Source organism: Erinaceus europaeus, chromosome 15 (assembly GCF_950295315.1).
Source record: "Erinaceus europaeus chromosome 15, mEriEur2.1, whole genome shotgun sequence".
Taxonomy (NCBI): Eukaryota; Metazoa; Chordata; class Mammalia; order Eulipotyphla; family Erinaceidae; genus Erinaceus; species Erinaceus europaeus.
The window spans coordinates 36,874,123-36,889,697 of NC_080176.1; the positions used below are offsets into that span (position 1 = coordinate 36,874,123).

The 15,575-nt window shown below is 42.2% G+C and overlaps 1 protein-coding gene across 10 annotated transcripts in view; it reads right to left on the bottom strand.

Moving 5' to 3' along the window:
- Nucleotides 1–15,575, bottom strand: part of TMEM241 (transmembrane protein 241) — a 181,689-nt gene that overhangs the window by 126,447 nt on the left and 39,667 nt on the right. For 5 of the 10 annotated variants that reach the window (XR_009545056.1, XM_060173602.1, XM_060173604.1 and 2 more), the window contains exons 5-6: nt 10,790–10,948; nt 1,777–1,854 (exon numbers count right to left, since the gene is read on the bottom strand). The exons of 1 other annotated variant lie outside the window; for it this stretch is intronic. Coding sequence is in view for 8 of the 9 variants with exons in the window: in XM_060173602.1 (XP_060029585.1) it covers nt 1,777–1,854; nt 10,790–10,948 (237 nt within the window). In the remaining variant the exon portion in view is untranslated. The remainder of the gene's footprint in view (nt 1–1,776; nt 1,855–10,789; nt 10,949–15,575) is intronic. 4 more of the 10 variants (XM_016190468.2, XM_060173607.1, XM_060173608.1 and 1 more) reach the window with 2 other exon arrangements.

The window sequence follows — 15,575 nt, forward strand, 5'->3', positions numbered from 1 at the left end:
CTCTGCGAGTATCTGTGCTCAACTTCCCTTCCTCCTTTAGCTACCCCTAGAATATACAAATATACAGTGAATAGCAGATTTGCATAACTATCTATTCCTGCTATCCTTGTCTAGTCCTGAGGGTTTTTGTTTTCTTTTCTTAACAATCAGCTGCCTCTGCTCAGGAGGCTTGAGGCAATCTGGGTCAGGGTTTTTTACACTGCTCTATTTTATTATTAATATTATATAAAGGCATATATTCCCCACCCCTTAGGTTGATCACAATTAACTCTTAGGGTATGTTTCATTGCTAGGGTAGTGGGCATCTTATCTATTGTGAGAGGAACTTCTCTCGTTACTCCTACCTCCTCTACAGACTCTCCCCTTCTTCCTCCTCCTAGCTAATTAAAATAAATAAATAAAATAAAATAAAATAAAAAATAAAGTAATCAATTAAAAAAAAAAACTTTCCTTTCACTGCTCTTTAATTACAGCTCTTTTTCTTATCTTTTCTCTTTTCTCTCTCTTGTTTCTATTTTTTTTTAACTTGTCATACACTTCTTCCTTCTTTGTCTTTCTGAATTTGTGAATTATTTTGGGGAAGAAATCTGACTCAGAGCGGACTCTCTATGTGTGTATCTCTGCTCTACTTCCCTTTCTCCTCTTGTTACCCCTAGAATATACAGTGGATAATAGATTTGCATAACTGTCTGTTCTTGCTATCCCTTCTTTCTTTTCTCGTTCTTCTTCACTTGGACATGGTTGCTATTTTTTCACGGACTGGAGACATTGTTTGGCTAACTGGTAGTGACTAAACTGCTTCAATACTTGCTTCAGTTGCTATTATAATTCCTGAGGTTGGTGAGTGCATTTGTCAGAAAGGTATTTAGTACAGTGTTGCTTGTACTCAAGACACAACAACTGAGGAACAACAGAGCATAAAATTAAGAAACACATAAATCAAAAAAATGGGTAAATCAAAAACAAATAAAACTGCTACTCCAATGAATGAAGACAAGAACCCAGAAGAAACTACAAATCAGCCAGAAGTAACCATAGATAAGAAAAGTATGCAGAAAAAAAAAAAAAGTATGCAAGCAATAATAAACTTATTAATCACAGAGATGAAAACAACATTAGAGGAAAGGAATGGCAGTATTAGGGAAATAACAGTTGAGACCCCCAAGGAAAATACTGATTGTCTTTCTCCCTCTCTACTTTCCCCTACCCTCTTGATTTCTGGTTTTTTCTACCCAGCAAATAAAGATAATTATTTTTAAAAAATTAGAAAAAACAGAGATAAGAGATACCTCAGCATCATCTTACCACTTATGAAGTTCCCACTCATGCAAGTGCTTCCAAGTATGGCTGAGGGCTTAAACTTGGGTCGTATCACACGTGCAGTATGGCTTTACCAGGTGAGCTAACACCTGTCTCCCTTCCCCCACCAGGCAGTCTTAACAGAAAACAGATGGCAGGGAGCAGGAGACACTAATTTGGGCCATTAAAAAAAATTTTTTTTTCATGGCAGAAAGAGCACAGACCAGCATCAGGATCCTGGTTCAAGCTCCTGGCTCCCCACCTGCACGGGGTTTGCTTTATAGGCGGTGAAGCAGGTCTACAGGTGTCTGTCTTCCCCTCCTCTCTCAATTTCTCTCTGTCCTATCCAACAACAATGATATCAATAACAACAACAATAATAAAAACAACAAGGGCAACAAAAGTGAAAAAAAATTTTTTAGTATGTTTTGGAAATATTAAACATATGAAGAAAAATTGGTCTTTTGCATTATTTACCTCTTTCCGGAAACACTTCTGGTGCCAACAGATGATAACTTCAGCTACATTATGCAAAGTAAGAAACACAGGAATGGCCTAAAAGAAAACAGAATAATAAGCATGAAAGTATCTTCTCTGATCTCATAACTGCATGATTCTTGACTTGGACTTAAAAATAAAGAACTATGGAAACTTGCAACACTCCTGTATATTAATCTCTCCAGGGAAAGCACTTCTGCATGGTTAGTGCACTCTGACACTCACAGTACTACTCTGGGTAGAGTGGATGTAGAAGGTCCCCTCCTGTGGGTATCCTCAGTCGCAAGAATTACTGCACCTACTGCACATCACGCACTGTGCCAGGTCCAGACACTTCTCATGAACGTGTGGATACATGACAAGGAAACTGTCCCTGTGGCGTTGTGATGAGGCACAAAGGAGGAAATACCTAAGCCAGAATGAGTAGAACTCAGTTTTGTGGATATAGTGAAATGCAAAGTCTAAATGAGATGATGAGAGTAAGAAAGAGGAGGAAGAGGTGGAGGAGGGAGAGGAGTAGGAGATGGACACAAAGTGACAGTACTGGAGCCTCTCCCTTGTCTCTGAATTGAGAAGACTGTTGGTTTGTTTGTTTTGTTTTGGAGAGAGACAGAGAGATTTCAAGAGAGGAGTGGGAGGTAGACAAGGAGAAAGAAAGACACCTACAGTCCTGCTTCACTGCTTATGGACCTTCTTCTCTGCAGGTAGGGACCAGGAGCTTAAGCCCAGCTCCCTGTGCACTGCAACATGTACACTACCACCTGGTCCCATGAATTTATAAGCTTAAGAAGGTAAGAGGGCAAGATTAAGGAGCAAGGGATTTAATTATTATCTTTGTTGTTGCTGCTCCACTTTCCTCTGAGGCAGAAAAGGTAAAGCACAAGCCTAGGCTTGGGTTTCAGACCAGTATTTGGACTTCAGTTCCCTGTTCCACCTCATCTAAAACCTTAGTTTTCTCTTCTTTAATATAAGGATGACAAGATACTTCTTGTTGGTATGCTTCTGGGATCTTTTCTGTTAACATTGCTTGACGACGTGGTCTATTTACATGATCTTTCTGTTACATTAGTTTGGTATCACTCCCCTCACCTCCGGGAGATTTGGTTTAGGCCTTGCTAGTTTCCCGCTTCTCCCTTCTCCCCGCCCCCTATCCTACGTACTTCTGGAGTTCCTGACTCTGCTGCCAGGGGAGAAAGATAGAGGAGCACATTGTGTGGTGATTAGGTTGTTTGCCCACTCATGAATAAAGATTAAACTGCATTCTCAGCTCAGCCACGAGTTTTGGTCATCTGTTACCCGCCCGTGAAGCCAGCCCAGCGAAAACAACATAATGGTGCCATGAACAGGGACAAGAATCTCGGCTCCACACACATGCAACAAACCAAAGAAGATCAGATAAGTAAAGCCACAATGGCCTACTTTTATACCTGTGAAGAGGTTTCCAAAGACCTCTGCCCTTTCTTCATGAGACTGTTTCTCTGTTTCTGGAACATTTCATTCTAAGCCACACTCTGGTTTCCGCCCGCCGCCTGCCCGCAGGAGCCAGCTCACTGCTGCGGGATACAGGGCATTGGGCACGGGCTCCCTTCACGCTGCTCAGCCTCCGGGAGCAGGGCGGCAGACATGGCAGGCAGGGCTGCGCTTTCTGCACGGCCAGCCCGCCCACCTTCCTGCTATGAAGTCTGGGCAGATCCCAGACCACCTGGAGACCGCGGGCTCCCTGCTGGGACTGGGCCCCCTGGCCAAGATCCCCAGCTCGGCTCTGAAGGCAGAGGAGCTAGAATACGCAGAGATTTGTGCAATGATGGCAACCTGCAATTCCTGGAAGTGGAGCTGCGCAGGAGGCCACCTCCAGATGGCGCACCCCCCGAACGGCTAAGACAGTATAGATCTAAACTCGTGTTTAAAATGACATGTCTTCGTAACAAAAGTTTTTCTCCTTGTGTATTGAAGACCATGTTTATGTGTGTGTTTAAAGTTTGGTAAACATTAACTTTAAGGTTAGAAATGTAACTTTAAGGCTACATTCTTACCAAAGTTAAATGAAAAAGGTTTTCAACATAATTCTCATAAAGGTAAAATTAACTTACATTTAAAGTCTGAGGTAAAAAGTAGTTAAAAATCAATATATTTTAACTAAGTTGGTCTAAAAAACCTGCGCACACCTAGGGTATGTCTCCATCTTATACGGATATAACAAAAGGTTAAATAAGACGTGATTGATATGTAAAGCTCTCAAATACCTTCTCAGTTAGAAATGGTGGATTGCACAATGGTTATGTTAATGATTCTCATGCCTGAGGCTCTAGCAACAGTTCTTTGCCTTACCACATTTTATTGCACTTAGATTGGTTAGGAGCCTTAAAATGAAACAAAAAAGACCTTCCAAATTTATAAAGATACTTAAACCAATTATAATCATTAATTATATCAATTGTGGTAAACTTCTAACCTGCTACAAGTTTAGTTTCATATGTAAGTGAATTACAGCTGTCAAGTTCTCTACAGAAGAGCAGAATTCCAGCGGCTGACCTTCCTCATGCAACATTCCACCCCCTGGCAATTCTTCAGTGGACATCTGCTTTGAACTGGCACTTCTATCGGACTTACTGGTACACAACACTACAGTGGCTTTCCTTTATGCTGCTGGGTTTCTCAAAGACTGACTGCAGCCAGCTGCCTTGGGACTCTAGGCCATACCCCCCCCCCCATGCTAGGTATTTCCCAAAGAGACAGGAAATGCCCGTTGAGACAAGAAAAGCCCACAGAGGCAAGAAAGGTCCTTTAGCTTGATAAAGCCTTGCCCACAGAGGCAAGAAACGCCCCCCTCAGGCCTTCCCTTGGCATCACACTGGTTCTTGTTGCTCGCTTACTTGTTCCTCCATGTTTGTGCCAGTTTCTTTTTTTTTTATTCTTTTTTTTAAATATTTTATTTTATTTATTCCCTTTTGTTGCCCTTGTTGTTTTATTGTTGTAGTTATTATTATTGTTGTCGTCGTTGTTGGATAGGACAGAGAGAAATGGAGAGAGGAGGGGAAGACAGAGAGGAGGAGAGAAAGATAGACACCTGCAGACCTGCTTCACCACCTGTGAAGCGACTCCCCTCCAGGTGGGAAGCCGGGGTTCGAACTGGGATCCTTATGCCGGTCCTTGTGCTTTGCGCCACCTGCACTTAACCCACTGCGCTACAGCCCAACTCCCTGCCAGTTTCTTTTTTGAAAATGCCTGTACGATATAGGTTTCTGTTCACCCCACACTCCTGATACTATGGTCAATTAGTTAAAAAGAAAAGGGGGAACTGTTGGTATGCTTCTGGAATCTCTTCTGTTAACACTGCTTGATGACGTAGTCTATTTACATGATCTTTCTGTTACACTGGTTTGGTCTCACTCCCCCCACCTCCGGGAGATTTGGTTTAGGCCTTGCTAGTTTCGTGCTTCTCCCTTCTCCCCACCCCCTATCCTATGTACTTCCAGAGTTCCTGACTCTGCCGCCGGGGGAGAAAGATGGAGGAGCACATTGTGTGGTGATTAGGTTGTTTGCCCGCTCGTGAATAAAGATTAAACTGCATTCTCAGCTCAGCCATGAGTTTCTGGTCGTCTGTTATCCACCCGTGAAGCCAGCCCAGTGAAAACAACAACCTCTAACCTGTAACCCCTAGCAGAAATGACAGCAATAGTGGAGGTGGGGAAGCTGGACAACACTCCTGCAAAGGGTGTCAATATAACTGACAGTGCATGTCCACAGCTTTAGTGGAGGGCCTGGAGCAGGAAGCTGTTCCAGCACAGAAGACAAACTTAAGAATATCTGTAACAGAGCCAGCAATCTGGGAGGTAGCACAGTGGATAAAGTGTTGGAATCTCACACATGTGCCAAGGGTGGTGCTCTGGTTCTCTCTCTTTCTTACAGATGAATAAAGAAATGTATTCTTTTCCTATTGTTTATTATTGGACAGAGACAGAGAGAAATTGAGATGGGACGGGGAGATAGAGAGGGCAAGAGACAGACAGACACCTGCACCCCTGCTTCACCACTTGTGAAGCTTTCCCTCTCCAGGTGGGGACCAGGGACTTGAACCTGGATCCTTGCCTAATGTAATGTGTGCATTTAACCAGGTGTGCCACCACCAGGGCCCACAATAAATCTTCTTAAAACTGATATTGCTAACCTACTTCTGGGTGGAATTACTTTTTTTTTAAGAAAAGGTTTTATTTTCCTTTTTGCTTAGAGAGAGAGTGAGAGAGGCCACAATACCAAAGCTTCCCTCAGTGTGCTGAGGGTCAGGCTTGAACTTGAACTGTATACACGACAAAGCAGCAAGTGAAATAATTCGTTATCTTCTTGGACAGTGATGGGCATTACGCCAGCTCCCCTGAATTGCTTGATGCTGTGGTCTATTTACATAATCATTGTTTTGCCTGAGAACCGCCCTGCCTGCAGGGTATTGGTTAATCCCATTGGTTAGGACCTTCGCAACAGCTGCTATGGAAGCTTTCTACCTTCACACTCTTTTCTCCACCCCCTCTCCTAGTCATTTCCTTTTCCCACTTGACACATCCGGTTAAAGATATATATATAAAGGTGTTGTCTCTGATCAATAAAGGAATGCATTGCACTCCGCTACTTTTAACTTTTCTTTTAATATTTCTGTACTTATCCTTTTAACTGGAACACTGCTCAGCTCTGGCTTACAGTAATGAAGGCATTATACCTGCGGCTTTGGAGCCTCAGGCATGAAAGTCTTTGACACAGCCAACTGCCATCTCCCTATCTGTTTTTAATAATTAGATGTTTTAGATACTAATTTGATGATAAAAGGATCAGAAAAGTTAAGTTCTTCTACATTGTCAAGGTGCTAGGAATGGCCTCACCAATGAATTCCATCATGAAAAATTGGCCACATATCAACTGTCTTAAAATCAAATTATCATCATTTATGGGTTGCATTGGATCGACCTTCTCGTGGTACATCCCGTGAGTACCCATTCATTGGGGAAATTGACGATCCTTCCTAGCCGACTGAATCCACATGGATCCCAGTCACTTTCAAAGCCAGCAACAAGCAGCTCCTGACAGCTTTCAACCTGACGCTGTTGACTGGCTACGGAAGAAGGGCAAACGCCAGAAAAATAAGAATCATCATTTATTTATTTATTTATTTTAAACCAGAGCACTGCTCAGCTCTAGCTTATAGGAGTGTAGGGAACTGAACCTGGGACTATGGAGCCTCAAGCAGAAGAGTCTGTTTGCATAACCATTATGCTGTCTACCTCCACCCAGATTAATCATCTTTTATGCAAAATGTAATTCAACTATGCTGCAGGCTAATTCATTTAGTTATGCAGGTGCAAAATTCAAGTAATTCATTCTTTGATTCCACTAACTTAAAATTCAACATTTTGTCCAATTACCATTGGAAATTCTTCTCTGGCTATGAAAAGAAATTGGTAATGATTACTTAAATGTTTTCATTATTTCCATTTTTCCTAGGGTAGAATTTTGAAGTCTTGGCAGGCTTGTATTTGTTCAGGTGTTAGAACCAATTTAGAACAGTTTTCTGTGGAAAATCCACCCAAAGGTTGGCCTTGTCTTGGCAGAGATGTGACTGATTCTTTTATTAAAGCACTCTTTTAATTTCTGTAGTAGAAAGCCAATATTATCTTCTCTTTAAAATTTTTTTTTGCCTTCAGGATTATTGCTGGGGCTCAGTGCCTGCACTATGAATCCACTGCTCCTGGAGGCCATTTTTCCCATTTTGCTGCCTTTGTTGTTATTGTTGCTATTGCTGTTGTTGTTAGATAAGAAGGCGAGCAACGGGGGCGGGGGGAGACAGAGAGGGAGAGAAAGATAGACACCTGCAGACTGCCTGTAAAGCAACTCCCACCTGCTGCACTACAGCCCGACACCTTCTTTAAATGATTTTTAAATATGTGAGTGTTGGAGGCCAGGCAGTAGCACACCGAGTTAAGCACATATAGTACAAAGCATAAGGACCCACATAAGGATCCCAGTTCAAACGCCCCACTTAGCTACCTGCAGGGGGGTTGCTTCAAAAGTGGTGAAGCAGGTCTGCAGGTGTCTAATTTTCTACCTCTCTATCTTCCCCTCCCTCTCAATTTCTCTCTGTCCTATTCAAAGCCTAGTGAAAAGATCATCTCTATATTTGCTATAAGGACATTAATGACAACCCTGCCACACTAAGTCACCCTGTTTACCCTTTATTAGGATTCAAGACCTACGAGCAAGGAAGAGTCTTTGCTTTCTTCAGAAAAGCAGTGGTCTTAATCTAATCTGACAAACCCCAAGAGTCTTCTCTCTTATTTGACTGCAGAAAGCTGAAGCTGAATTCAAAGCCTCACTGGATTTATGTTGTAAGATATTACAGCATAAATGTCTATTTCCTGATATGTCTTTCTGTGATCTTATCTATTGGATTGTCAGAAAAGGCATGTTGCATTTCTGCAAAGAAAAAAATACGTCGTGACTCTTTCAACAACCAAACATTTCCAAAATCTCGCCTAGATTTCTTTGAAGACTCTAGTTTGTAAAAATGTTATCCTAGGTTGGGAGAAATCTCACCTGGTAAAAAGCATGATGTGCCATGTTCAAAGCCCTGAGTCGGAGTCTCAAGAGCACATGGGAGGCTATGAAAAGCTCCAAGGAGAGCTCTATGGGGGGTAGAGTAGTGCTATGGCATCTCCCCTTTGTTTCACCATCATTCTTCCTCCCCTCTTAAAATAATTAGGAAAAAAAATGGCCCACTCTGCAATGATATCACACATGAAAGATGCCCTGAATTTACACTCCAACACTACAAGAAAAAAAAAGTCATAATTTTTTGGTATAATCTTTATTTATTGGACAGAGACAACCAGAAATTGAGAGGGAAGGGGGAAGATAGGGAGAAAGACAGAGAAACACCTTAAGACCTGCTTCACTTCTCACAGAAGCTTTCCCCCTGCAGGTGGGGACTGGGGGCTTGAACCTGGGTCCTTGCTCACTGTAATGTATGCGCTCAACCAGGTGCACCACCCCCAGCCCCCAAAAATCATAATTTTCTTTATCTTTTTTTTTCCTCCACAGTTATCTCTGGGGTTCAGTGCCAGCACTACAAATCCACTGCTCCTGGAGGTCATTTTTTCCATTTTTTATTGGATAGGACAGGGAGAATATTGAGAGAGATGGAGAAGATAAAAAAGGGGGGAGAAAGATAAACACTTGCAGATTAGTTTCACCAATCATGAAGCATACCCCCTACTGGTGAGGGCTCAAACCAGGTCCTTGAGCTTCGTACTATGGGCACTTAACCCGGTGCCCTATTGCCTGGCCCCCAAAGTCATAATTTTTAATGAGGATAATTCTTGGGCTTACAGGTGGTTCATTGGTAGAAAGTATGCCTTCTATGTGTAAGATCTTGGGGCTGTTCCCCAGTCCCACCTGAGAGCTCCATGATCACTGACAATAAGTGTCGTATGCTTTGCATTGGTTTGTTCTAGCCCTCCCCAAACCAAGAGAATTGGATCAGTCCAATTAATTTCGCGGGCCTGCTTGGCCCCGCCCCAAGGAACCCTGAGGGAGGGTTCCTGAGTTCATGAGTTCGAGAGTTTCTGAGTTCGAGAGTAAGGGAGAGGGTTCCTGAGTTCGAGAGTGCCAGAGTTTTCAGAGGGTTCCCCAGTACGAGAGTTTCAGAGTTCCAGAGTAAGAGAGAGAGTGCCTGAGTTCCTGAGTTGGAGAGTTCCTGACTTCCAGAGTAAGAGAGTGCTTGCGCCGCCGCAAAGAGACAGCAGAGTTCTGTTTGGTGATTAGTTTGTCTTAGTTTGTGAATCGTTGTTCCTGAATAAAGAAATACAGCTTCCCTGCCCAGCCGTTGTCTCCGCGTCTCTGTTACCCGCCGTGAAGCTAAACCGCCCAGCAAGAGCCCGAAAATTTTAACAACAAATAAGGACAATGGATAGAACTCCATGGAAGGTGAAAGGTACTTCAGCACCTCTCTCCATCTCCCTTGGTCTCTAAAAATATTGAACAAAAACTGTGCAAGGGAAACTGTTTTAAAAACAAAGAACATGGGAGTGGGGGGTAGCGCAGCGGGTTAAGCGCATGTGGCACAAAGCACAAGGACCGGCATAAGGATGCCAGTTCGAGCCCCTGGCTCCCCACATGCAGGGGCATTGCTTTAGAAGCGGTGAAGCAGGTCTGCAGGTGTCTATCTTTTTCTTCCTCTCTGTCTTCCCCTCCTCTCTCCATTTCTCTCTATCCTATCCAAGAACAATAACATCAATAATAATAACTACAACAATAAAACAAGGGCAACAAAAAGGGAATAAATAAATATTAAAAAAAAAAAAAAGAACAGGCAAATGGGACTTGATCAGATGAAAAGGCTTCTACACATTGGAAGGTACTCCCACCAAGATAAAAAGGCAACCAAGCAGCTTGGAGAAGATTCTTGAACATCACACATCTGACAAGGAATCGATGTCAAAACACATATAATGTGAAGCACATATAATGCGAAGAGTGAGGAAATCCAATAACTAACAACTCAATAAAAAAGTAAGCAGGGGGTCGGGCGGTGGCGCAGTGGGTTAAGCACATGTGGCGCAAAGCGCAGGGACCGGCGTAAGGATCCCGGTTCGAGCCCCGGCTCCCCACCTGCAGGGGAGTCGCTTCACAGGCGGTGAAGCAGGTCTGCAGGTGTCTACCTTTCTCTCCCCTTCTGTCTTCCCCTCCTCTCTCCATTTCTCTCTGTCCTATCCAACAACGAATTGTGTCAACAAGGGCAATAATAATAACCACAACGAAGCTACAACAAGGGCAACAAAAGGGGGAAAAAATGGCCTCCAGGAGCGGTGGATTCATGGTGCAGGCACTGAGCCCAGCAATAACCCTGGAGGAGGAAAAAAAAAAAAAGTAAGCAAAGACTAGGAAAGACAGTTTTCTGAAGAAGACAGTTGGTCCACAGACATAAGAAAAGATGCCCCACAGGACTTACCATTACGGAGATGCAAAGGAAGGCCACTTGAGATGCCACCTCACACATAGCTGCACTATGTGAGAATGGCCGACAGTAACAAAGCAGGAGATGGAAATCCTTGATGAAAATGTGGAGAAAAATGACCCTCATGACACTCATACCAAACTGGGGCAGCTCCTATGGGAAACCACTTGAGTTCTTAAACAAAAATGGAAGTATCTTACAATCCATGTAAGTAGTATACTACTTCTAGGCATAAATCCAAAGGACACAGAAGTACTAATTTAAAAGGATATATGCACCCACTACGTCCACAGCTGCACTATGTATAACAGCAAAATGTGGAAGTAATCTAAATACCCAAGCACCAACGCTAAGTGAAGGATAACTGGCACACAGTTTTGCTCATATGTGGAATACAGAGTACTAAAACAAATGAGCTTGTAAAAAAAATAGTAATCAAATTGTCTCTTGGGTTTTGTGAGAACTATGGCAGTCACCGAGTAGGTGGCACAGAGCTCTGGTGGAGGCTGCAGTGGCTTACACCTAAGTGTGAGTGTGAAAATACACTCCTAAGATCTTAGAACTTACACTCAAATCACTAGCTCCCCATCTGCAGGGGAGGTCATTCCACAAGCGGTGAAGCAGGTCTGCAGGTGTCTATCTTTCTTCCCCCGTCTTCCTCTCCTCTCTCCATTTCTCTCTGTCCTATCCAACAATAATGACATCAGTAACAACAATAATAACTACAACAATAAAACAACAAGGGCAACAAAAGGGAATAAATAAATATATTTTTTTAATTTTTTAAAAGATAGTACCTTAAAAAATAAAATATCCTTCTTTTTAAAAAGATTGAACGGAGCAGGGCTAGATAGCATAAGGTTTATATAAACAGACTCTCAAGCCTGAGGCTCCAAAATCCCAGGTTCAATCCCTGCCCCACCTCCACCCCCACTCCACCATAAGCCACAGCTAATCATTGCTCTGGTAAAAGTAAATAGATAAATAAATAAAATATTGAATATATAGTCAATATTCAATATAAAATATATATTCAATATAAAATATGAATATATATATAGGCTTTTAGAGGAGGCATGACATTTCCTATGCAAAAATGCACCATGACTTTTCCTACAACCCAATATATTCTATTGGATGTACATAATATATTTTGTTTACCCATTTATCTGATGGTAGACATTGGTGCTGCTTCCACTTTGGGCCTATTGTCAATAAGGTTGTCATGAACATGAGTGTGTAAGTATGTATCTATCCTTGCCTTCCAATTTGGTGGCTGTATGTCCAGAAGTGAAGTTGCAGGGTTATGATAATTCTTTTTTTTTTTTTGCCTCCAGGGTTATCGCTAGGGCTCAGTGCCTACACTATGAATCCACTGCTCCTAGAGGCCAATTTTTCCATTTTGTTGCTCTTGTTATTGTTATTGTTGCCATTGCTGTCACTGTTGTTGGATAGGTCAGAGAAAAATGGAGAGAGGAGGGGAAAACAGAGAGAAGGAGAGAAAGACAGACACCTGAAGACCTGCTTCACTATTTGTGAAGTGACCCCCCCCCCCCGCAGGTGGGGACCGGGGGCTCAAACTCGGATCCTTACGCAGGTCCTTGCACTTTGCCTGACCCCTGATAATTCTACTTTTATTTATTTATTTATTTATTCATTCATTCATTCACTCATTCTTTCTTTCTTTCTGTTGCCCTTGTTGTTTTATTGTTGTAGTTATTTATTGTTGTCGTTGTTGTTGGGTAGGACAGAGAGAAATGGAGAGAGGAGGGGAAGACAGAGATGGGGAGCCGGGGGCTCAAACCAGGATCTTTACACCAGTTCTTGAGCTTTGTGCCACCTGCGCTTAACCCACTGTGCTACCACCTGACTCCTGATAATTCTATTTTTAATTGTCTGAGAAACCACCATATTGTTTCCTACAGTAATGGTCCCACTTTACATTCTAATAGCAAAGCACAGTTCAATTTGAAGATACGGCACTTGGGACAGGAACAGCTTCACCTTGGTCCTAGAAGTTTATTTCAATATCCCTTCTTAGAGAAGCCCAGGAGATGATATACTGAATAAAATAAAGACTCTTAAGCATGAGGCTGCCAAGTTCAATCCCCAACATTCCATGAGAGATGGTCTGGTTCCCCCTCTCTCTTCCTCTCACAAATAAATGAATAAATATTCATACCTTTGTAATTCCACCCCTCCTGGTGGACTCCTTTATTAAAAGATAGTGAGAGAGAAGGATAGAGAGACAACAGCACCACTCCACCACTTGTGAAGCTTATTCCCCCAAGTAGATGCTCCCATGTAAGGGGGACTGGAGCCCATATCCTTGCACATGGTAAAGAGTACACTCTACCACCAAGAAAAAAAAAAAAAAGAATAAATATTGAGGAAGAAAGAGAAAAAGAGGGATATTTGGATGTAGTGATTGGGATATGTGTAACTTGAAGAGAAGATGGGACCTCAAAAAAAAAAAAAAAGGCAACTATATACAACTATAAAGAGATGGTTGTAGAAATAAAAGTTAGGGGATTGTGTGCATACATTTGGCGCAGGGACCTAAGCAAAGATCCCAGTTCAAGACCCCCAGTTGCTTCATAAGGGGTGAAGCAGGTTTGCAGGAGTCTTTCTCTCTCCCAATCTCCCCCTCCTCTCAGTTTCTCTCTGTCCTATCCAATAAAATGAAGAAAAAAAATTATTAACCTATATTTGCAACCCTGGGAGAACTACTGTAGCTTACAAAGAGGGATTAGGGATTCAGAACTCTGGTGGCGGGAAGGGTATGGAATTATACTATTGTTGACTTGTAATTCTGTAATTCAATATTAAATCACTAATAAAATTTTTTTAAAAAAAGAGAAAGAAAATTCAATACTCCTCTTTAGATGAATGATTTTCAAATGAAACGTTTCCCTTCATTTAGTGATCTTTTTTTTTTTTGCCATTTATAATGTACTTTGATATTTAACAGGTTTGCAGTTGAATGAAGTCTGTTTTTCTGTGTTGTTGCATGTTTGATATCTAAGAAATCACTTCCAAATTCAATTTTATGAAGTATCTCCCTCAAAATCCATATTTATCTAGAAAAAGAAGATGATGAAAGCTGCCAGGGAAGTGGTTCAGCAAGCACAATGCATGTCACACAAGCATGAGCCCCTGAGTTCAATCCTGAAACTGCACAGAATGGAGCAGAATGCGATCACGATCTCTCTCTCTCTCTCTTTCTCTCTCTCCCTCCCCCCCCCTCTCTGTCTCTCTCTTCCTCCCTCGTTCTCTCCCTCCATCTCTTTCTCTTTACCAGAGAAGTACTGCTCAGCTCTAATTTATGGTGTAGGGAATTAAATTAGGACTTTGGAGCCTTAGACATGAGAGTCTCTTTGCATAACTATTATGCCATTTACCCCTGCCAGAATGTAGACTCTCTTATACAACAAAAATATTTTTTTAATCATTACTAAAATTCAGAGGAGAGGTTTCCAATTTTGCTACTTATCCCATATCTTAAATAATGTGAATTAAGTCTGGTCACCTTTGATAAGAAAACCAGATGAAAGAGAAGGCCAGCTGCCTCTCAGCAGCAGTAACAAGGATTGCTAGGTAAAGAGTCTCCACTCCACTGCAACACTTACACATTTTTCCCCTTGTAGGTCCAAGTTCCTTTACATGATATTAGACCCAAAGAAAGGGGAAGGAGACCCACAGGTGAGCTCCTGTTTACTTAGCCAACCTACTCCACCTGGCTCTGGTTTTCCATGTGTTTTCTCACTGACATCTCCACTCAATTCCCATCTCAATGTCTTCAGTGACTGTTGTTCTCATGGAAGAGAGAAACTCTGACAAGTACTTGGGAAGAGACCAAGATCAAAGAACGGGGTAAGAAAACCAAGTGCAGGCTTGTCGAGACATACTAAGCTTAGAAGCTTAAGCTGCTGACTGACTTCCTCAATTAAAAAATAGTATGGTTTGAGCAGCCACGTGACCAACAAGGAACTGGTCTCTCCCCAGAAAGCTCACCAATGCTGGAATTTGCAGATCTGGTCTGCAGCACAGGTTTTGAGACTATCCTAGCTAGCTGGTAAGACTTTCAGTTGGAAAACAGTAATAAGAGTACTCACAGCTGATAATGGCCATGCATGCTGCCAGAGCCCTCATCAAAATCTTACTGTTCTGTATGGAGGACTGGAGCAGTAGAGCTGAATGACAAATTATCCTGAGTAGAAGGGAGACAACCACAAGGGTTTATTGTCTCTCTATATCAATCCTAACAGTCTGATTTCCTCCAGTGATTGTGATCTAGGTAAAAGAGGGAAGGTTTTGGAGATGAACTAGCTGGAGCTTCTACCTTTGTTTTAAAGTCTATCAGTTGTTGACCTTAGCCAAATCACTGACATCTCAGTTTCCCCACCTGAAATGAGAGCAGTTAAGTTTGACTTCATTTTTTCTGAAGAGGATTTTTAGAAGTATCTGGTACACACTAACAGTGGATAAGCCTGGTGGCTATCCCCAAGTTGAGCTGTATCTCTCATTGACTCCCCTGAAGGTTCCTACGGTCAGAAACCATGTCATAACCTATGTTCATAGCTGCATTGTTCACAATAGCCAAGGAGTGGAAGCAATCTAAATTCACATCAACAGTCAAGTGGATTAAAGATACTATGGGGTTTATACTCAATGGAATGCAATTCCGCAATTAAAAAAGATGATATTGTATCCTCGGGGGACAAAACGGGTGGAACTAGAGGTGATTATACTTAGTGAAGTAAGCAAGGAGGTGGAATGC